The sequence below is a fragment of the Talpa occidentalis genome, unplaced genomic scaffold (assembly GCF_014898055.3).
Source record: "Talpa occidentalis isolate TD23 unplaced genomic scaffold, MPIMG_talOcc4v2.1 talOcc4.14, whole genome shotgun sequence".
Classification (NCBI taxonomy): domain Eukaryota; kingdom Metazoa; phylum Chordata; class Mammalia; order Eulipotyphla; family Talpidae; genus Talpa; species Talpa occidentalis.
This window is the reverse complement of record NW_023601433.1, coordinates 41,756,592-41,781,035: the sequence shown is the minus strand read 5'-3', so window position 1 is coordinate 41,781,035 and position 24,444 is coordinate 41,756,592. Positions and strand designations below refer to the sequence as shown.

General features: G+C 42.6%; 1 protein-coding gene across 1 annotated transcript in view; it reads right to left on the bottom strand.

Annotated features, from left to right (window-relative positions):
• Positions 1–24,444, bottom strand: part of NID1 (nidogen 1) — a 72,009-nt gene that overhangs the window by 24,853 nt on the left and 22,712 nt on the right. The window contains exons 4-11 of the mRNA XM_037510385.2: positions 22,465–22,838; positions 19,833–19,982; positions 15,284–15,535; positions 14,789–14,989; positions 12,671–12,916; positions 11,304–11,447; positions 4,984–5,109; positions 909–1,058 (exon numbers count right to left, since the gene is read on the bottom strand). Of these exons, the coding sequence (XP_037366282.1) occupies positions 909–1,058; positions 4,984–5,109; positions 11,304–11,447; positions 12,671–12,916; positions 14,789–14,989; positions 15,284–15,535; positions 19,833–19,982; positions 22,465–22,838 (1,643 nt within the window). The remainder of the gene's footprint in view (positions 1–908; positions 1,059–4,983; positions 5,110–11,303; positions 11,448–12,670; positions 12,917–14,788; positions 14,990–15,283; positions 15,536–19,832; positions 19,983–22,464; positions 22,839–24,444) is intronic.

Genomic DNA, 24,444 nt, shown 5'->3' with positions numbered 1-24,444 from the left:
AGTGCATTACAGCTATATTTCACTTTGATGATGTGTTCATGAACAATTAAGCTTGCAAAAAGAAAACAGAGAATTCTTTTGCATTATAAAATGATCCTTCTTGCAATAACTGAGGCTTTGAATATGTCTGAGAATTTGGAGTCTGATTATTAACTGCTTTGCAGTGACAAGAGAAAATCCATATGTTCAACAATGGAGAAAAAAAAATCTCAGAAATTATAATTTATCTTCAAAAAGCTTGGACCTTTCAAAAATACCCTATGATATGATGTTAAGTAATTTTGTAAATCAAGGGACTGGGGTGCTATGTTCACAGTTATCTTACTAAAGTTATCTTTAAGAGTAACTCTGGTTGATCTCAGGTCTGCAAGAATTCTGTGGAGTGAGTTACTCTCTGCCCTTGCAGTCTTTATTCAATAAGGGACCTCACTTTTTTTTGAAGCAGAACATTATATATGTTGATGACTATATATATCTATATCTGATATAGATATATATAGTGCAGACCAAGTGATGATTTTATATATATATATATATATATATATATATATATATATATATCTGTATCTCTTAATCAAACGCTCCATAGTAAGCGCCATGTAAGCAAAGATTGTCGTTTAATGAAAGGCAAATAATCTCCCAGCTCCTGCAGATAATAGGGGTCTAATTGTCACCTAAATGAGCAAGTCACATAGAATAAAATAATAGTATGGGGAACCAAGTGTTTCTCCCAGTTAAGACTAGTCCCCCAAAGAAAATGCAATGTTCAAATTACTAGAGAGATAAGAAATACAGCCTATTCCCCCAACAGAGTTGAGAGAATGCTTTTCTCTTAAATTCAGGGGTAACTAATTAACAGGGGAATTTTTTCAGGTTAAACAGAAAGAAACTTCAGAGCAACTACGCACCGCGGCAGGCTCGGCCATCCCCAGAGAAGCCCGGCAAACAGGAGCAGGTGTAGGAGGAGCCTCCGGTGTAGATACACTGGGCACGCTGGGGTATGTCACAGTCATGGAGTCCACTTGTGCAGTAGTTGATGGGGCGCTGGTCCGCAACAGCTTTAAAGAGAAAGTGGGTGCCCAGTGTTTGGAAGAGAGTCCCCTGAGCATTCCAGCGCCCAGCCAAGCTCCCTCCACACTGTATGTGGTGGGGGCCGGGGTGCACTATGCTTGGACCCCAGACCTCCTGGTATCTTTCTAGGTTTCCGCTCCTTGTCCCCCTGGCTATCCTCCTGTTTCTTCCCACCTGGATTCTGCCTCTGACTGTTCTAAATAGACTGACTCCACAGCTGGTCACCCAGCCTGGCTGCAATTTCAGTTTCACCCTAGTGTCTCAGGCCACTCTCCACATCAGGGTCCCCAAAGCCAGCTTTCCCTGTATGTAAGGCCATTTTTCATGCTAAAGAAACTTTCTTTTTATAGAGGTTTTAAAAGTCAGCTTTACAACTCCAGGCAGCTTACTCTTTTTTATTTCTAAACTAAACAAAGCATTGTTCAGCACATGTTTCACGTCAACTAAAAGGCAAATATTTCCTACAGTTCACAGTGGCCACTCTGCTCACCATAGCCTGCATAGATTTTCTCCAATTCTTGTACAAATAGAATTTCTAAGTGTCTTACCGATTGTGCTCATTCCAAGAAGAGTCATTTAAAACCAGGACAGCCACTGACCCATCCTTACAAAAGAGAAGTTGCTGCCCTAGCAGCCTGGAGGGATCCTAACACCGCAAGGAGATACTGGGTAACTGATTTCATTTTCATTAAAGGCTCCTAGCCTTGCAGAGTGACAATTTCCTGACAGCTCTGACCCTATCCCTCAGGATGGAATGGAAGAGAACATTTTGGGCTCTGATGGGAATTCAAAAATAATTTTACAATTAAATTCTAAGTTGGGGTTTCCCTTTTCCAGTTCCTTCATTCCTGAAGAGAACCTTGGAAAAGGACTATGCCCTCACCTGAAATGAGCAGATCAGGGAGGCGGGCCCTGAGATTCACTTGTAGGCTGGCTGGGGCCGGAAATGATGCAATGGGGGTGGTGGGTAGGGAGAAATGTGAGGGAAGGAGAAACTGAGCAAAGAAGAAGGGTAGAGTGTGAAGAGCTCCAAGGAGTGTGGTTTCACACGGCCTCAAGTTTCTTTACGTTCTGAGACTAAGATAACAACAACAAATGCTTTAAAATAATTTTTTTCTAACAATATGGCAGGCAAGGGAAGGAAAATAGGACACTTAGCCTTTTGCCTAAAACTGGCCTTATTCCAGTCTGCCAAGGGCATGCCAAAAAAGGTGACAGTGTGAGTAATCAATGGGACCTCCAACTTCCCCAAGCTTCCCACACCTGGCCAGTATCATAGGGCATGTCCACCCTATGATGGAGGGAATGTCTTTACAGAAAGGTGATTTAGGGAAAGATAAGGCCCATCTTCTTCCTTATAAATATACTTTACACATTCCGATTACCTGAAAGCTTGGAAAAGAGAATTCACCAATTTCCAGAAAATCCCATTTATGGAAGTCCATAAAGCAGCCTTTCCTATAATGAATCCAATCCTTGTGAGAAGACAACTGCCTCTGGCCAGCCTCCATGTGCCATGTGGGTCCCAGCCTCATGGTGGGCAGAACACAGAGTTGGTCTCCTCACCTGTCAAGATTCTTTTCTTATCCTTCCTAGCTCTGACTCAGAGAAACCTTCCCAAACCAGGCTTCAAAATCAGGGTACTGCTTTAATAGGGAATTCTGAGAGAGGTGAAACTGACCACTAAATTTTCCAGAGTTGGTTATTTATTTATTTATTTTTAATATTTATTTATTTATGAATACAAGAGCTGGGGTGCAGGCCAAAGGTGTGGGGGTGAGAGGATTCACCAGAGAGAGTGGGGGGCAGAATAGGCAGACTGACTGAAATACACTGCTGAGGAGAGCAGTAGGTAAGGCAGGAGAAGTCTGCTGTCCCATATGGGTTGCTCCCTGGCTGGGGATCGAACTCATGCTGCAGTGGCTGCAGACTGCTTCATAGTGCTGACGCTTAACCCCTTGCATCACCAGGGAGGCCCCAAGTTAGTCATTTAAATGGGCTTAGGCAGACTTGGTTTTACCCAGCAAGCCATCATCCCACACAGTGAGTCTCAAAGGAGTCGATTAAAAGGATGAATCAGGAAGCTGATTCTTAATGATCTTCACACTGGTTTCTGAGCAGTTGGATTCACTATTCAAACAAAATTCTTCACAAAATTTGATATGTAGAAAATGAAAGACTAGAGGTTAGAGGCAGGGGACAAAGTCTACACATGCACCTTTGTAAACTCCTTAGCAGCAGCTGTGTTATCTCCAAGGGCCCCACGGGACACAGTTAATCCATGATCCATCTAATCCCTTCATTTTACACATAAGGAACTGAGGTTCAATGAGGTTAAGTGTCTTCTTGAAAATCAAATATCTAGGTGTAGACATTTGCACACCACCTGTCTCGCATACCACCTGCCCTTCCAGGAAGTGGGATACCAGGAATGGTTGTATCCATCACACAAATCTGTCCCACTGAGTAAAGGTTCCACCATCCAAATTTGAGCTGAAATGCAAATGGTGCTGCCATTAAAAATAAACATTTGCATTTCCTTCACCTCAAAAAGCAGAGAAGGAAGTCAGGCCAACTGCACAGAAATTGTTATTCTCTATTGAAAAAACAAAGCTAGAAGTAACTTTAACAGAGCTGAAATTTCAACTCTGCAAAAGGAACTGGCTTCTCTAAATTCACAGATGTTTGGGTCATGCTCAAAATATGAGAACTGCCTGTTCCCTCCCGCCCTCAAGACACCACTCACCCTGGGATTCCGGCAGCCTCATCTGAGATTCAAGATAAAATAAACTGAAAGCATGTTAGGGTTAGTAAACAGAAAGAAAGAAGCAAGGCCATGGTTCATTGATGCAAAGAAGAATCTATTTTCAATTAGGAAGACATGTTGGGTTCAGCTGACCCATTTGGCAAGTTGCCCTCCAGACCTGGAAATCTCCAAGAATTTTTGAAATTAAAACTCTTGGCACCAACAGGTCCAAGTGCAGCAATAGGAAAAAGTGGAATAATTTCAACAATCTGCCTGTTTGGGGTTGGGCCATCATCACCATCACCACCACCACCACCACAAGTATAGTTGGCCCAATGAAGACCCTCATTTCACTTACTTTGATAAAGCTAAGAAGTTATGCAACCACGTATGACTCGTAAAATTGAAATCCATGAACGGAATGGTGCACAACGAAATTTTACATGTAAATCAGGAAGAATTCAACCGAAGGCAGATAATGACACAGGTGCCTATAATGTGATCCATGCACGAGAATCCCAAGGCTACTAATTATAAGAAGAAACACGTCTCATTGTTTTAATAGTTTCTAAAAGAACACTGAAAGGAATTAAAGGGAGTTTGATAAGAAGGGGATATAATATAAAAGGTAACTGGTGAGGTGATGGCATTATTATTATTATTTTTTTAAAGATTTATTTTTTATTTATACAACAGCTGGGGTACAGGCCAGAGGCGCGGGAACGTGAGAAGATTCACCAGAGACAGAGTGGGGAGCAGAACAGGCAGTGAGGCCAAAAGCACTGCTAAGGGGAGCAGCGGGCGAGACAGGAGAGGTCTGTCCCGCCATGTGGGAATCTCCCTGGCCGGCTGGGAATCGAACCTGTGCTGCAGAGGCTGCAGACAGCTTCACAGTGCTGTGCTCAACCCGCTGCGCCACTGGGGAGGCCCCGAGGTGATGGCATTATTAGTGTAGGGAATAGATTTGCTTATTCCTGGTACCCATGACTCTCCAGGTAGTTGGTGGGAAGGAACGAAGTCTGATTCATCTTGGTAAATGATCTGTCCAACTCCAAAACCAGGCACCTTCCATCACAGCCAGTGTAATTACCTGGGGCAGTATCTGTTATGCAGGTGCTAACATACACTATGTGAATAACTTCTGAAAAATGACTGTCAAAACTTACCCACACATGTTCCCTCCTCTGAAAACTGATAGCCCTCCACACACTCGCAGCGGAATGTTCCTGGGTGGTTATTGCAGATGGCGTGGCTCCCACACACTGAAGGTTGTTCTGAACATTCATCAATATCTACAACACAGTTTAAAAAAAGCACTCTTTTTAAACCTCTCCAAACATCACTTAATAAAACATATTAAGTGATAAAATAAGAAAAATAGAGCATTTTTGTCTGTGAGTAGATCAATTTTGAAACAAATGTTTCTATATTATAAAAATGCCATTAAGTTGGCTTCTTTTTTCCACACATAACTTGATCCCAAAGCAAAAAAAAAAAAAAAAAAAAAGTTTATTTCTCTTAAGTGACTGGGTGCATCCCTCGCCTCCCCTGGACTTAGTTGCTAAGTGAGGTGCACTAACATCACATTGGCAAATTCATACTAGAAAGAAGTGTAGACAAGTGTCCCTAAAGATTCCTAAACCTGCAGAGCATATTTCAATACCTGTTCAAAAATAGTACCTTTCTCCAATTACAGTTTGAGTTCAAATATTTAAAGTTTTGAATGTCAACTGAAGTTTATTTATTTTTAAAATATTTATTTATTTATTTATACAAGAGCTGGGGTACAGGTCAGAGGTGCAGGAGGGTGAGAGGATTCACCAGAGAAAGAGCGGGGAGCAGAACAGGTGGACAGACCGAAAGCACTGCTGAGGGGAGCAGCGGGCAAAACAGGAGAGGTCTGCCGCACCATGTGGGTGCTCCCTGGCCAGCGGGAAATGAACCGGCGATTCAGAGGCTGCATGTGGACAGCTTCACAGCACTGTGTTCAACCTGCTGTGCCACTGGGGAGGCCCTTAACTGAAGTTTAATGAAATAAAAGCAAAGCCATGAACTCCTAAGACTGTAAATGAACTCACAGTGGGAGGTGTCTTTTCATGTGAGAATACTACAGCCATCACATGGGATGTGTGGAGCAAAAAGCAGATGCTTTGGAAGTGAACGTAGCTAGCTTCAAATCCCATCTCCTCTACTCACCAGCTTCTGTGATTTTGGGGCAAGTTATCTAACCACTTGGCCTCGGTTTTTCATTGGTAAGTAAGCATAACACTCATTTTGAGGGGTTCTTCTAAGAAAACAGAAAATGAACACAGGCAACACCTAGCATGCTCAAGAAAGGCAGCTATTATTATATTTTCTAAGGATTCACCTTTCAATACCAGCCACGGGAATAGATTTAGCCGGTTCTAGGAACATGGCACTCAGGTGGCCACTGGGCATCAGGAGCCAGTCTCTAGCTACTGTTACAGTAAGGCTGGTTGACCCTTACGAGAAACTGAGTGACCAGTCATTAGCCTCGATACACCTGTCCGCTAATGACTGAAATGAATACAATCACAAAGTCCCTACCTATACAAACCTCTTGCTCAGAGAATATACAGTTCTACAACTGTACATTTCTACAACTCTGAGAAGTATGTGAGAAAAACTTCAGTAATGGCTAAGAAAGACTATACAATTCCCCTTCCTTCTCCCTCAACACCCACACCCCTCAAGCTCTTTCACACCTGAGAGACTAAAATGTCACATGTCTACCCGAGATGTCTATACTGGTGTCTCTTCGTTCTTGAGACAAATGCTAATTGGACATTATCCAGGAAATAATTTTGCTACATCAACCCCCTAGTTTGACTTATATCAAGACAAAACCTCTAAACAAATGGCAGTCAGATTTTTAAAAATTATACTGCAATGTATGCTGCTGTGAAGCCCTCCAACAAGGGGACTGAGTGAGCACAGCTGGGAAGTTACAGAATAAATCACTCCCAAAGCAGCTCCTTCTGTGACCTGGAGCTAGAAGTGGGCCGAAGGGAGGGGTATTGAGCAAGCGTGGACCTCACAGCTCCATCCTCCAGCTGTGGCTCCCACCACATGGGAGAAAGAGATTATTCTGGCTTCCACTGTCTCTGTACAACCCTCAGAGGACACTCCCAGCACAGATGTCTGGACACACTGTACAGACTGCAGGGCTCCCAGGCTGAGACACAACTGCCAAAGCGCAACAGCACAGAGCAACAGCTTCCAATCAAAGGGGAAGAAGAGAATCACCAGGGATATTTTCCAAACTCCAGTCCTCCCACCCAGTCACCCGGAAAGGTTTATGGAAAGGGAAGCACTGGGTTTTAAAACAATTTCTTAGGTGATTTGGAGAGTGCCTGATCGTCATGCCCTACCTGGAGGACCACTGGTAAATAGGATCTGGGGCCTGTGGGGTGAGGGAGGGAATGGTCCCTGACTGAGCACAACCTGTACCTCCATGCAGGTCTACATGTACTATGGAAGCTGGACCACACCTTCCTGTAGAGCAAGACCCTAACAATTTCTCCATTAGGAAATTCTTCCTAATGTCAAATTTTAATCCTCCCTTATGTAAACTGCGGCTAGGATTTTAATCCTTTCTTTAGTGTAAAGAAAGAATTGGTGATAATTGTCGCTCATAAAATAGCACAATAGATCCTTAATGATTTCCATTCCTATTATTCAATATCTGGTCGACCCCTGCTCTAGGGAGAGATTGCCTTTCACATAAATCATTCTCTAACCCAATAAGAAACTCCTGGATTATTGTCATTTACTACTTCGTTTTTTTTTTTTTTTCAAAGATGTATTTATTTATGCATCTAAGAACTGGGGTAAAGGCCAGAGGTGTGGGTGGTGAGAGGATTGACCAGAGACAGAGTGGGGAACAGAACAGGCAGATCGACTGAAACACACTGCTGAGGGGAGCAGCGGGAGAGACAGGAGAGGTCTGCTGTGCCATGTGGGAGCTCTCTGGCCGGGGTTTGAACTTATGCTGCAGAGGAGGCTGCAGATAGCTTCATAGGTTACATCTTAACCCCTTGTGCCACCAGGGAGGCCCTACTGCTTCCTTTTTCACTTTTTTCAGACTGGCTACTTACTACCTTGTTTCAACATGAACTTCTCCAATTTGGCCCTTTTGTAAGGGCCAGCTTCATTGAGGAAAGTCTTTTGATTGATTTGTTAAATATCTCGTGTGTTCTCAAAATTATTCAATGAGAGATTAGCCAAAACTGTATTTACAGACTCTTAATTGAGAAATACATGGAAGCCATTCTGCCAGGCACCTGAGTTCTGTGATTCAAGTGGAAATCTCCAAATTATCCTGCGGTGTTAAACTGTTGTGTGTATCCCACAAGCCTTGTTTTAGATGTCATCTCTCATTATAGTAATGAGGATGTATAGCTTACATATTCTGAATTACAAAGACCCATCCTTCACTCTCTTCTACTGCACATTCTAGGTCAAAATAATACATGAAGTGATCTGCCGAATGCAATTTTGTATCTACTGCCTAGCATCTCTATGCATAAATATTTTGAGGCACATGCTAGTGATTCAGAAAAATACATAGTCTGACTAGGAATATACCCCATTCCATGGTGCTAATTTGCCAAAACAAGGATTAACCACAGAACTAAAGCAAGTCCACACATGATCACCTATCATGTGTGGAGGTTTTCTTTCTTTTTTTTTTTAGTATATTTTATTTTATATAATTCTTACATCATTTTTCATTTTTGTACAGTGTATGCATTTTCATTTTGGTTATTCTTCCCATACAATTTCCACCCCCCTTATTTTGACCCTAATCCCTCCTTTCCTCACCGCCCCCCCTACCCATAGTGTGTCTCTGGTTTATAGTTGCTTGTTGATTTTGAATTTTTCTTTATTATAATTAGTCTTTTTCCTGGTCCCTTATTTAGGTTTTCTAAATTCCTGCTATGAGTTTTCTACAATAGCATCAGATTACAGAAAGCATGGCCAGCTGTGCCTTGTGAAGTGATGTAAGCTCTCCCACCACGAAGAGCTCAGGCACCAAGGATGGAACTAGCCAAAGGTTATAGATCAGAAGCAATAGGTTTGGGTATCTCCATGCTTCATTAAAATTCAGTTGACTTATGGATTGAAGTAGGACTACTTAAAGACTAACGAGGTCTATACTTCCACTAGAGAAATAAGGGGCTCCCACCCCTGCCTGGTACCCATCACCATCTGCGTGGCCCTGGGAGGCCTTTTGCTCATACACACACATGTTGTTTCAAATCTGCCTGAACCAATTCAGTCATTCAAGACTGCTGGGCTGTTTGGGGAAATATTGGGGAACTCTTATGATCAGAGGTGAGTAGAACTATGTCCCCTCCCCAATGGTACGTTACAAAGAAAGTGAATCTCAGATTGAATTCTACCACATGTCCAAAGTTACCAGCAAGTTAGCTAAACAATTGGACAATCTCTTCTCTGCAAGTCTTTGCTCTCCATTATTTCAGACCTTCCAATGAATACCCTAGATAAAGTTTCACTCTGGAGCAAGGACAATACCATGACAGCAGGATCTGTTACCCTTCAAGTTAAATCAGCACACTAAATCAATCATTAATTGAAGGCATTGGATTTCAGTGCTAAGATAGCATTCCAAAATTCCACAGCTGTCAAACTCACCAGATTCTTATATCCCAGTCAATTAAGGGGCCTGCTTATCTTTCTGGTCAAACATATGTGTATGTACACCACTCACGTTACTACAGAAACCTTCTAGTGTTCCCTATGCTCACCAGTGGGCTCTCTGCTGCAGATTTAGGAGCACTGGTTGAAGCACTCGATGTTCTTGCATGAGTGGCCTCTGATGTATGGTTTCTGCATTGAGTCGGGAGTCAACTAACTGCCCCTGGTAGGGGATTGAAACTTAGTAACAAAAACATCAATATCAAGTCTATATGAAAGTTTTTGGAATGAAACTATAAATAATAAATGAGTGCAATGAGAAGGCAAGTTAATAAACATACTTGAGTCAGACTCAAGCACTAATATCTGTCACTGATAATGTAATGATTCTCAGTTTTCTCATTTATAAAAACAATAAATCTCCCACCCATCAGGATGATCACCACCCCCCACCCCCCAAAAAAAACCCCACAAAAAAACAGAAAATAAGTCCTGATAAGTATATGGAGAAAATACAGCCCTTGCACACCATAGGTGGGAATGTAAAATGGTGTAGCTGCTGTGGAAAATGGTATGAAGTTTCCCCCCCCCAAAAAACAATCAAACAGAATTATCTTATGATCCAGTAATTCCACTTCTGGGTAGATATACCCAAAAGTGCTGAAAGCAGGAACACAAACAAATATTTTCACACCATGTTCACAGCAGCATTCTTTACAATAGTCAAAGAATTGAAGCAACCAAAGGACCCAGTGATGGGTAAGTGGATAAAAAGATGCCATCTCTGCATACAATGGAATACAATTAGCACTAAAAGGGAAGGAAATTCGAAAACTCATGTTGGATCATGGATGAAACTTGAGGACATTATGCTAAGTGTAACTAGGGGAACAAATGCTGTATGATTCCACATATATGAGGGATCCAGAGGAGTCAGATTTATACATAGAAAGTGCAATGGAGATTGCCAGGGATGGGAGGAAGTATAATGGGGAGCTGTTGTTTAGTAGGAGTAGGGTTTCAGTCTTGCAAGATGAAAAGGGGTCTGGAGATGATGGTACAACAGTGGGAGTGGACTTAATGCAGCTGAATTGTACACTTAAATGAAAGACTCTATCACATTAAGAACTGTTGAACTGAGTGAAATGGTGTTGAAATGGATAGCACCTAATAAGACAGTGTCTAGGCAACATTATGTTTATCGTTAAATTCTTAGTGTTAAAAATGGCGCTGACTTTTGTTTCCCTTTCAACCCATGTGTTCTTTTTTTTTTTTTTCATTTTCTTTTTTTTTTTTTTAAGATTTATTTATTTATTTATACAAGCACTGGGTGAGAGAATTCACCAGAGCCAGAGTGGGGAGCAGAACAGGCAGACTGACGAAGTACACTGCTGAGGGGAGCAGCGGGCACGCCATGAGAGGTCTGTGCACCATGTGGGACCCTTGTCGGTGGCTGGGGATCGGACCAGAGCTGCAGAGGCCACGGGCAGCTTTGCAGCCCAGCGCTCAACCACTGCGCCATCAGGGGAGGTCCTCAACCTGTGTGTTCTTTAGGTAGAGTGTGGCCTTCTAAATTCTGCTCTACTGCATGATCAGTGCTTCTAATCAGATGAAAGAAAGGGGCAGAACCCCTAACACTACCCTGGGAACACGAGTGTGGGCTAAGTAACTGGGGTGGTGTGTCCATCAGTATTTATGTCTCTGCTTCTACAGAGCTGCCTCACCCAGCTCTTGATTTACAGACACTTCCTTCTAGCTAGCCTGCTCCCCCCAGACTCCCAAAGATCAGAACTGAAAGATGTACCGTAGCAGGTCCTCCCATCTCCTCGGAAGCCAATGGAGCACTCGCAGGTGAACTGTGTCCCAGAGCCCGGGCGACAGGCGGCATTGGTGTCACACCCATGGGTGCCAATGTAGCAAGGATTCTGAAGGGCATCAGGGGAGCCATCTGTGAGCAGAGACAGTGAAACCAAGTGAGTGTTCTAACTCTTATACATTTCCTCCTTCCACAAAAAAGAAAACGGGGCCGATTACCAAGAGGACAAGCCAGCTGACTCCTGTGTCACCTGGGGCAGGATCAGTAAACGGCATCTCTCCTAACCACACCTATTTTATAAAGATAGTTTTACTGACAAGCAGCCACCCCTACTCCCTTGCACATGGTCTGTGACTGCTTTGGTGCTCAATGGCAGGACTGACGTTTATTTACTTTTTTTAAATTTATTTATTTATGTATACAAGAACTGGGGTACAGGGCAGAGGTATGGGAATTCACCAGAGGCAGAGTGGGGAACAGAACAGGCAGATCGACTGAAATACACTGCCTAAGGGGAACAGCAGGTGAGACAGGAGAGGTCTGCTGCGCCATGTGGGTAGCTCCCCGGCAGGCCGGGGATCGAACTTGTGCTGCAGAGGCTGCGAACAGCTTCACAGCACTGTGCTTAACCCCTTGTGCCACCATGGAGGCCTAGGACTGAAGTTTAAAAACAAAGACTATAACTGGCAGACCTTAAGATGTTTACTATCTGGTCTTCTAAGAAACAAAGTGCCTCCCCTTGATGCCTGCAGCGGCAGTTGTTAAAGGACAACTGCTACTTTAAGGGAGCTAGGCAAGGGCAAACTTGATTAGCTGGAGAAGAGGCCTGAGGATGGAGGGAGATCTAAAAACAACCGAAAAAGAGAAATACCGTCATACATGGAACCCAAATACTCAGAGCTCCTGCATTTAAAGATTTAGACCTGGTGAAATCTGACACTGAGCTGTCTCATTAGCTCCCAGAATGCCAGCTCCTTCGCTGCAGCCAGAGCATGGACAGACCAGCTGTCAGCATGCGTGGTGCATGGTCATAGGGCACGATTGGTTGCAGGCTCCATGCCTGAACTTCATCATATTATTTAGATTTCCATGGGCCCTGAGTGCGTGTTGGCTGAGTATTAGAGGGTTTAAATGCTTTGCTGAAGCTAGCTGTGCTTTTTGGGAGGTCAGTTCTTTAAGGTGGGTTACCTTAATAGGTTGTCTCAATGGACAACAAGATTTTTGTTTGCTTGTTTCAGGAGATACTTTAGCATAATTTTCTTCATACTGAGTATAGAGAGGTACAGTATGTCCAAGAGCACAGAGCAGGCATGCGGGCACATATTCAGATGCCCAATCTGAGCTGCGTCTCTTACCCCTCACAGGACCGATGGAGTTACTCAGAGCGTAGCGCAAGATCCTCTCCTCCTGGTTGTATAGGACAAACACGCTGTCCACGGTAAGCTGCTGGGTGCGGGACAGGGTGGGCTGGGAGTCATCATGGGGGCACTCCTGGAAGTTGATCGTCTGGCGCCACTGGTAAGTGTGGACATTTGAAGAGGAGGCACCGCCTCTCTCGGGCTCTGTGACCGTGTACTCCCGGGTGGAGGAGGATGTGATCACTGGGAGGCAGAGGAGAGATCTTAAGGATGCAAAGTCCAATCAAAGGCTTTAAAACTATCAACAGTAACCCCTGTCCATAATACCACTGGAGGTGAGAAAAGCTGAAACAGATAAAAAAAGACCATTTATTTCTGTGTTGGGTCTCATTCTGCTGCCTAAGATTTCCACACCACCGGCATTCTTTGCATTAGTAGCATTTGCTGTTTTTTTCTCATCAAGTCTTTATAAATTCCTGAGCCAACCAGAGATTAAGGTATGGTGTAAAGAACACAGGCCAGGAAGGAGAGCCACCTGAATTCACCCCTCCCACTGTCACTCCTACAGGTGTGACCACAGGCGGGATACTCACGTCTTCAGCCTCAGTTTCTTTTTTATAACGTGAGTAGGGGCGAGGATGAGATATCTGCAGAGTTTTTGCAATGGACTAGGCTAGCACTCTAGTTAAGAAAAACTATCACTTGCCGAGCATTGATCAAGTAACTCAAGTGCCAACTGCTTCACAGAGGTGAGCTCACTTAGGAGTCAATAAATACTGCTATGGAAAACCCGAAATCGAACAGTCTGTGACAGTAAAACAGAAGACATTAAAGAAGTTTCAGTAGCCAATTTCTGAAAAGTTACTACAGAATGGAGCAGACCTCAACAGAGAGACAGTCTTTTGTACTCATAAGAAAGCCTGCTTTCACCCTCACAATAAAACTCTCAACTTCCTATTTTAAAAAAAGGATAAAAGACTCTTTATATTTGTGTGCTCTGCTGTAGTTCATAATAAAAGCCAGAGGATAAATAAAAGATTAGTGTAAACTGCCTCCTGTCCAGCTCCCACGTGCTGGGCTGCCAGGAACACCATCTGGTTGCAGACCTGGACCTGTTGCTGGTTCTACCTCCTATTCATCCTCTCTTGGCACCCCCAAGAGAGCCCAGTTGTGCCACATGGCCTTGGTAATTGGTACAAGCTTTCTGGGTGGCAATTTCATCAGCATCTTTTAAAAACTTGCTATTGTTCAACTTTACCTTTTTATTTCTAGGAATTGAGTCTCAGAAGAGAGTAACAAATTTGGTCAAGATTTATGATGAATACAGTCATTTCAACTCATATGAGAAGGGAAAATTGGCTTTAGAAAATAGACTGGCTTAAATTAACTAGCCATACAATAGAATGCATTTCAAGTATTTCCAAAGCCAAACCAATGAAACTATAAAATATTCATGATTTGGAACCATGGGAAAGTGAAGCTATAATACTGTGTTAGGATTGCAATTTTATTTAAATAAAAATGATATGCCTGGCTGTACATTATATATTGCTTCAATGTTAAATTTCCTGATTTTGATCACTATACTGTAGTCATCTAAGAGAATGTTCTTGTTGTTTGGAAAAACACTAAGTATTATGTGGCAAAATGTTAACAACTGAAGCTGGGTAAGTGGCATAAAAAATTGTGCTGTTTTCAACTTTTTTGTAAATTTGAAATTACTTAAGATAAAAAAGTGCTATCCGTGCTGTACATTGTTTCCCCAGGACTTATAATAAAATTGTATTACTTTATTTTGAGGTTATATAATATGTTGGGATTTATATATATATTGGGAAATATATAAGGAAAGGTTAAAGGAAATACATTTAAATTTAATAATATCCTGGTTTTACAATGATGTCATGCTTATTTTCCTTTTTTGCACTACATTCTCTACCATGTTCGTGAATTATGTCCACATTAGGGGGAAAGGTGATTTTAGTAAGGCAATGCCCCATGTATTTCCCTGTCGGCCCCAGGAGTCTGCACCAACTCAGGGCTGTTGCAGAGGTGGGTGAATCAGAAGCTTGTGGCCAGTGCCCCACTGAGCCCAGACGTGGGCTTGCAGCTCACCCCCGGGGGAGTAGTGGTAGAGCTCGGTGTAGGGCTCGATGTGCACGGAGGAGCCAAAGGCTATCTGTGGCACACGGCCTTCCAGCTCAGTGTCGATGGTCAGATGTCCGTGCTCGTCGATGCCGCTGAACCGCTGCTTAATGACCAGCTTGTCTGGGTGCCCCACGAAAGTCACCTCGGCCTGGCGAGTGAACTCGCCCCCTGAAAAACAAGGTCAGTCTGTCACTTTGCTTTCAGGGAAGCCGCCATATACATACCCTAGGTTCCATGTCACAAAGTCTGAAGATGCTTTCATTTGGTTGGTAGAAATGTGGTTAGTGACACTGAGGATAGAGCTGGGACATCCATGTGGCCCAACTGAGTCATGCACAAAGGAGAGAAGCTGATTTCAAGCCATAAACCAGGGTTGGCTCTGTCTCTGAGATTGTGCTGGCAGTAGTAGGGACCAGGATTTGACTCACTGCTTCCTTAATGTTAATATTGGATATAAATTACCTGTGATGCTGAACCCATTCTTGAATCCGTCCTGTTCCACTGCAAACATCCACCCAATGATGCCTCCAACAGGGGCCAGAGGAAGCAGAGAATACCCCACGGTCTCGGGAATGGTGCTGATGGCTGTGTAGGAGCGCCCATGGTTCATCACCACATAAGAATGCAGGTCAGTGTTCTCAAAGAAAATGGGGACCTGGCTGTTCCCCACAAAGATCCTTCCTTTCACCTTGCCATTAACTCTCTGAGGAGTACCTGAGCGAGAAACAAAGAAGCCAATCATTCAAAAAAGAGTAATATGTGTGGTAGGACCCCTGTTCCTATAAAGCACAGTCAGAACAGTGCTGGGATATTGGGATAAGCAAAAGTAGTTGTTTTTTCCTGGAAGACAGTGAACTTTAGAAATCCCAACTCCTGCCTTTCTTCCAGGCTGACTGATGGTGGATGACATGGAGGCGATTCCACTGGGGGTCACTATGGGGTGAAGGAACTTCTGGGGCAAATAAAATAACCTCAGGAAAAGAACAGTATCACAGGTGATCTGGAACCAGGTAGTGATATAATTGATTACTTCTGAGAGTAAAGGGACAAAATTAATAATTTCATTGGGATAGCAGAGATAAATTGGATGGTCCCAGTTACCTGGATCATTTGTTGTCCAATCTACAGTACATCTTAATAAATATCTCTGGATCTATAAATATCGATACATCTCTATTACTCAGGGTTATGATTGCCAGTCTGAGCCCTGGAATCCTGGTACTATATCCAGCCCACACAGGAACAGATTTGGGCACAATGGACATTACAGACCACACACACACCCCCTCTGATGTAGAACCAAACTGAGGTGTTTATTTATTGTTTCGTTTACACAACTGGGAAGATATGAAACCTACTATGTCAAATTTAAAAACTTTCTTCATAAATTGCCAAAGAGCCTATTAGAATACTACTTTTATACCAAATAGTATATTAGGATACCACTTTTGTTTTGTTAAAAAAAATACACTAATAATAAGTATTAGCAAATACCTAGGGGGAAATATCTGAAAAGACATATGCAAACCTACTAACAGTTAATGATGGTTAACTCAGAGTAACAGTGACCTTTCATTTTCTGTACTATATATTTCTATAATATTTATAATTTGCATATATTTATAATATGCAAGTTAAGATATAAAGAAATTAAGTTTTTCTTGTACTCAAATAAGAAAACTAAAGGTTATCATATGACCTAACAATTCCAACTCTTAAGTATATACCAAAGAGGATAGAAAACATGCTGTCACAAAAACATGTACACAAATGTTCTTACAGCATTAACCATGATAGCCAAAATGGGAAACCACCCAAATGTCCATCAATCGATGAATGGTAAAACAAAATGTGGTATATCCATGCTGTGGAATGATATTCAGCCAGAAAAAAGGAAGGAAGTACTGATACAGGTTAAAACATGGATGAACCTTTAAAACATTATGCTAAGAAAGTGAAGCCAAACACATAAGATCACATATTGTATGATTCCATTTATATGCAATGTCCAGAATAAGAAAACCCAATACTGGAAGAAAGTAGATTAGTTATTATCAGGCTGGAGCACTTGAGGAGAAAGGAGTAACTGCTAATGGATACAGGGTTTCTTTCTGGAGAGAGGAAAATGTTCTAAAATTAGATAGATGGAACAATGCACAACTTAGTGAATATACTAAAAAACACCAAATAGCATACTTTAAAGGACTGTTAAATTGAAAATGTTTATTTTAAAAATAAAAAGAAAGGAAGAGGTAAAAGAAAGGTCACCTTGGACTATTCAAGTTTGAGGTAGAATTAAATTCTAGCAGTTACTGATTGCACATCTTTTAATTCTCTTTCTGCATTATAAATTATTAGGGACAGAACTTCCTTAACCAGATCCCTCATTTGGCCCCCACCAAAGTTTCTGTACATGATCAGTTCACAGAAAACTTTGTTGAATAACCCTAACTTTAACCTGGCACCATCACCTCTGTTCTAAAGACCTGTGCTCAGTAAGTTCAAGCTGTTAAACAGGGTCACTGACAAGTCAAAGCATACTTGACACAGAGTATTTCTGCACAAAAATTGTGTCATTACGCTGGGGAATGCTGTCAAATTAGAAGACTCATACCCCAAAAATGCATCCTAAGGACAATTACAGAAACAAACAGGATAGCCAAATGAAGTAAACCAAACAAATGTCCCCCGCCCCCCCATGTTGAGCTAGAAAAATATTTCAAATCTGCAATAATCCAACAAATATTTAAAGCTCAAAACTATTATCAGGCATGTATGTAAAGTCAAAATACATAGCTGAATAGTTTGTCTTATCTGAGCTAGCAGCCAAACACAAACCGCTCAGCTTTCCAGCTCTATCTGGCATGCGGAGAGCTAATGAGCTTGCCCTTGAAGAATAAGCTCTCATTGTAGCTTTTGGAAGCTTTTCCCAGGGTGGGAGAAGTAAAAAGGCCAAACCTAAAACAAGGAAGCAAAAAGCACACCACCCCTGGATTTGTAGGATTAAGAAGGAAATATAAAACACATTTTAGAAGTTAAAAACATTCCCCCAAAATAACATGAAAAGAATACAAAATTTTTTTTCTTTCATTGCTTAAGATAGTGTGAACAACACTTACTTTATCGAATTGTGACCCATAAGGAAACTTTTTAGCAAATTAAAATGAAATATTTAACTATAGTTATGGCAAATCTGAAAAACAAAACATTACTCTGAGTTTTCTTTAGTCAAATTTTGCAGAGCAATTGAAGTAAACAACCTATGACAAAAGAGGCGACTTGGCATCTGAAGGGACAAATGTTCAGTATGTTTTGCTGTTTTTGTTTAATTCTAGTTTATGATCTTATTACAGTGCAGAATGAGGGGCACCCCAGGGTCCCTAAACCCGCATGCTCTAAATGGGTCCTGCCATCTGCTGCATTAAGACAAAACATACTCCAGTGCATAAGACCTTCAATGGAAAGGAACTTGAATACAATTAGTGTATGAGAAAAGTGAAAGAATATAATTAAAATAGTTTCCAATTAAACACCTAAAATTACCCATCCCCTCATGGCTAAATGCCCAGCCAAAATGGGTTGGCCAAAAGCCAGACCACTGAGGCCCAAAAGCTTGCCTCAAGTCTAAGGCACCTCCTGGGGGGAACACATAGGAAAGGGGCAGAAGGGGTCTGGCAAGTCTGGAAGGAAAAGAGCGAAATTAAAACCCAAGTCAAGATAAAGACTGCCATTGTCGGCCTCCCCATGGATCTCTCATCCATGTCTTTTTCAAGTATTCCTTGTTCCCCAAGTGCCTGGTACAAGTCCTAGGCCAAGAAGCAAGCACAGCTTCTTAACATGTCTCTGCTCCATTCACCTCCTCCAGGTATTCTTGATCTCCTTCATACCTTCTGCCCACTCTTTCTAGCCTCTCTTCCCTGCTCAGCACCACCCTTCCTTAGGTGGGGCAGGGAACCTGGAACTTCCCCTTTCTATGTATATCACACTGTAACATCTCAGGCTCTGAGCGCCTTATTCTCTGAGAAAATTGTTATCCAGATGCCTGAGACCTGTGCAGGAAGATTTCTGATCATCTGATAACATGACACTGGTGTTTGGAGGCCTGAGATCAGAACCTTTGTCCTTCCACAGCTGAATCCATCTGGGAGTTAACCCCATAGTGGATTGGGTGCTCTAGAATGAACCATGGTGTACCCTTGGGACTCCACCATCACCATGCTGGGGATTCACAGGCGCAAGGAAAGGGAAACCAACGGGGAAAGGAGATTGGAATAGACCCTACCCACTGTAAGTTTTGACCAACACCAGTTCTGTGGCCCTACTGGGTTTGAGCAACCATTAGGACAGTCTGACTGTGAGCAATACCAAAAAAGAGGTTTGAAAGAAACTGAGGAAAATGGGCGGCACTAACAAATCCTGGTCCAGGTTGCATCAGTTCTGTGCCAGGGGTAGTTGTGAAGATGGGTTCCCTATGGCAGTCATATCAAAGATGGAGAAATTAGCATAGGAAAGAAAGAGACATCACCTCATTAGAAAAATAGGTATTCCCTAGCAACACCCATGAAAGAAGTTAAGAGAAAGAGTGGGGAATGAGAAATTAAACATCATTGTTCTACTGAAAACACTCTCCACTTTTAAAACTCTGAGTAAAGGCCACATTTCAAAAGACACACTACTCAGGCCTCCCTAGTGGCACAAGGGGTTGAACACCGCACTATGAAGCAATCGAAGCCTCTACTGCATGAGTTCGATCCCAGGCCCGCCAGGGAGCAACCCACATGGCAAGGCAGACCTCTCCTGTCTCGCCCGCTGCTCCCCTCAGCAGTGTATTTTGGTTAGTTTGCCTGTTCTGTTCCCCATTCAGTCTCTGGTGAATCCTTTCACACCCCGCATCTCTGGCCTATGCCCCTGCTCTTGTATGCATAAATAAATAAATCTTAAAAACAACAACAACAACACACTACTCCTCCGCCTTCTCCCCCCATGAACAGGACACAGGAAAGCCACATACCTTCCGCAACACATTGTCGGCCATTCCCCGTATAGCCAGTAACACAGCTGCAACAGAAGCCTGAGGTGAAATCCCTGCACTCTGCATGCACGGAGCACTGGTGTCTGTTGTTGGCACAAGTCTGGCGGGAATCCGTGTTGTAGCTGAAAACTGTTCAGAGAAATACACACATCAGTGAGCGCTCACAGGGCTGTGCGCCCCAAAGCTTTATCACACCGTGTCCTCAAACCTTGTAGGAATCCACATCTGCTAGGGCAATTCGGGGATAGGCCTCATTGCTTGAAACTACTTAATTAATATGGTGGCTCCACTACTCAAACCATCAAGGCAAATGGATCTAAACGGAGTTTGAGAAATCACAAGAGTGAATTACTTTAAAATGCTATAATTCAGTGTATGGAGATTCACAGAATCAGTATTAGGTTACTGCCATCCCAAATCAATCTTAATATGGTGTCCATCCAATGTACATAGCAGAATAAGTTTCACATTTGGAGGACCTTAAAATGTTCTTTTACTAGATTTTTATTTGATTTATATATATGCATATATATGTATATGTACATATATGTATATAATTTGCCATTTTAATGAATTTATATTATCTTAAAGCTTTTTTTGCCTATTCTTCTCCCCAAGAGATAACTCAGAAACTCTAATTTTACTCAAAAGCTGATTAGAAATAATTCCTCAGTCATTCCTGGCTGAAAAGCCTATGACCCAAAAAGCAAAAAGAATTTCCTCCTATTTTAAATTTCTACCTCCTTGTTTCATTTTATTAAAATCGTTAACTAGTCCATTAAACTTAATAATCCAGAGCAAATTTAATTTGGAGTGAAGTTCAAAAGCAGAAGAGAAAAAGAACTTTCAGAGAGGATAACGACCCAACTTGTAATTAACTGTTATGAGTGAAGATAAAAGTAAAGTTTAACCCCTGGTAGACTTGATTGGTCTTACAATACTCCGAAGGGCATTTCCAGTGTACATTACAATAGTGTTTGGATCCTGGGTTAAACAGAAGTGATTGTAACTGACTATTTAAGTTCCAGCTGTTGGTGTGTTACAGTCTGTGTATCTGTGGGTGACTATTCAAATAGCTCAACGCACTGCTGGTTACAGAAAAAATGATCTTGCTAATAAAAACAAAGTAACTGGGATGGAATGACAGAAAAGTATCTGTTTTAGACACCTCTGGGGTTCAATTGTAAGCTTTTGCCAGTACCAAAGAATAAACCACCATTAGTTCAAGGTGGCTGGAGGGGCTAGATATGGTCTGATTTCAAAGTGATAGCTTCACAAATGAGATACCTAGATGGGGTGAAAACAGGATATGCCTCAAAACTCAACCTCTGCAAGTAAACACAGCCTACACTCTGAAACCCAGCTATCAGAGCAGAATGCCAAATGCTTACAGACATCAGCACCCCCCAGGAAATCCAGGATGCAGTGTGTGCAAGCAAAACCCCAAGACATGAGCCCATGTCCTCATCATGCCACCAAAGGGTAACCTCTCATCGCTGTGCATCAGAAGTACTTAACACACTACCCCTGGTGACCAGATCTTGTCCATGCTTAGGATACCTCACAAGAACAAACATTTATAAGTATTGCTATGAGACAAATCAGAACAAGTAGGAAGACACAGAAGTGAGTAAATAATGTGGAATGGAGTGGATTTTTCTCTTTAATAAAACAGACAAAAGAAAAATAGGAAATTTGAAAAAGAACAGTTCAGCCATCTCCATGATCAGCCATAATCCCAAAAGATCATCCTGAGGCTGTGCCCCTCCCCCAATGCCCTGAGGCTGTGCCCATCCCCCCCACCTTAACCTTACAAAACACCACACAATGCACATAATTGATAACTTCATAGTAGAAGCAGGAGTCATAGAAAACATCCTTTAAAGACTTGGATCAACCTGTTTATAGAAATCCTAGTGAATTTTATATCAATTATGAGGAGCAAAAAATAATAAACAGTTTAGTTTGAATCTGTTTTGTAAGACAAATCAAAGCACAGCAGGGTTCAAATTGGTGTTTTCTTTAAATTGCAATGAAAATCTGACATAATATGGTTGATCAAAGATACAGCACTTCTAAACAACTATCTTTAAAAACTATCTTTAAAGGGGAGCGACCTACTTATTTTTTACTTTTACAAACTAACTCTGAAACTGGTAGGACCTGGGAGGAAAAATAATCAACCATTCTCATTCCAAACTCAGGAGGAAACAAATGTTCAAGATAAGTTGCGTAAAGAGCTAAAGAACTTCTAAAATGTTTTTTCAGGTGGGTGAATAGACCTCTGATCTCAGCACTCACAAATAAGAAAATCTGACTTTCAAAATAATTCTAAAGCACTTTTCTCTTTACAACAGACAAAAGAAAAATAGGAAACTTGAAAGAAGACAGTTCAACCATCTCCACGATCTCTGCCCTAACCCCAAAAGACCAGGTGGAGAATCTGAAGCACTGGGCCTATCCGCCAACGTGCTGAGGCTGTGTTCCGACTCCCCTCAGGCTAACCTTACAAATCACGCCACAATGCACATAACCAATAACCTGCCACAATACTCCTGTGTGGAAACCCAAGAGTCCAAGAACATGCCAACAGCTACAGAAACAGCCTTACCAACTCCCGTTTCCTCAACTTCATCCACATCTATGACCTGTGGGTGCTGCTGGGAAAACCTCTCCGCCGGCAACTGGAAAGACCTGGTTCTCTCTGTGGGAAGTCCAGGGGGGTCCTCGATATCCAGGCGGCGTGGGGCGAGGACACTGGGTGCCTTGTATGTGTCAGTGTCTCCCCGTTGTCGAACCTCAAAGGGGAAGGATGTGGTGGCCTCATCTTCCAGGCCCAGGCGTGTCGCCGTGTCATAATCTTCATCATCATACTCTTCACGGTAATCCAGTCCAAGGCTCACATATGAGGGCACCACGACACTGTCTGCGGTGGGACTCCCAATCTCAAACACCCAGACGCCCTGCTGCCCAAAGTTGCTGCTCCTAGGGGGAAGGACAGGTTTCTTGAAACAGGCCATCAATCTGTTAGGGGGAAAGGATGTCCTGTGCTAACCCCATAGGCTTTGTGGACCCCACCCCCACTCCAGACCAAAGCCATCAGGACATTGGGAAAGACAAATCCCGTCACCACCAAAGGGAAGGTGGCTGGGACCTGAGGGTGGAGTTAAGCAGCCAGGTCTGGTATAAAAACCAAACATGTGGGCCTTGGGCTCTCTCGCTCTGTCGCTCGCCTCCTGGCTTCACGGCTCCTGGCTCGCGGCCAGCTCTCAGAGTGCCATTTGGGATTCCAGATCTGCAGCTCGGGTAGGACACATTTAAAACTTTGTCTCCCATTTTTCTCCCTGAGCTGTACATTTCCTCATTTGCCCTTCCTTGTAAATAAACCTTTTATTAACCTTTCGCGTGTGCCTGCAGTAGAGCATTAATAAGTCCTTTTAAGCGCGCGGGTGAGGACCCACAGTCAGGCACCCCGTTTTGTATCAGGGCTGCCCTATAACAAATCCACAAACAGCCCCACTAACCAAGCAAAAGGAGCCCTGAGGATCTGTGTGGAACTGAAATCCATCATCTGCTTCTGCCCACAGCTGGGGCTGGAGAGTGGGAGAGCAGATATGGTCAGGTCTGGGCATCACAGAGCAGAGACTGCCCAGGGCCAAGGCTTGCCCTCAGTCATTTGAGAGGTGAACTCCAGGGACATAGGCCTTGAAATTTGATTTATACTCATCACTGATGATACACCCTACTATTTGAGCAAATAGTTGAATGGAGTCCTTCATTTTTCTCTGTTATTCTCTCTCTCCATCATTTCTCTTTTTGCATGCATGATAAGTTATAGGAAGAAACATTAGGTGAACGTTTAACTCCCTCAGAGCTTAACTAGAGTCATCATTTGAAACCATCCTTAGGGAACTGTTTTCAGATCCCCTGTGGATACCAAAATCCAAGGATGCTTGACCCCTCCATATCCTCAGTTCTACATCTGTGGAGTTAACCAACTGATGTTAGTTGTTGGTTGAACCCATGACCCATCATTGAAGGGTGAACTGTATTTCATCTCTATCTTCTGTTCCTGGCACATAGATCCTAAAATCCTTATAATCTCTGGAGTGATAACAGTGTCTTTTTGATGCTAATGAGTTGACTATTGGCTGGAGGCCCGAAGGAGCCTCAGGATAGGGGCTGGTCACTAGAAAGATCAAGGCATGCTTGATTAGTTGGAATTTTTAGGCTCAACCCCTACCTCCTAGGAGAGGAGAGGAAGCTGGAGACTGAGTTAATCTGAGTACTCAGTGTCAGAAAAGAACTGAATTGTAGGACATCGCATTAAAACCTCACATATTTGGTGTCAGAAATGTGAGTGAAAACAGCACAGATGTGGCTTATTAGAAATTCCATCTCTCCATTAGCTATAGAATCTTAGACAGGTCTCAGCTTACCTTTTTGTGCTCAAAGGATATAGTGGAAAACAAATGAGATTCAGATTCTAAAGGCATTTTATAGTCATGAAATATAATAGAATAATCCTCATCTCTACTTCTTGCTCCACCATTTTTACTATTCTTACTTATCATTGACCGGAAGTGTTTGT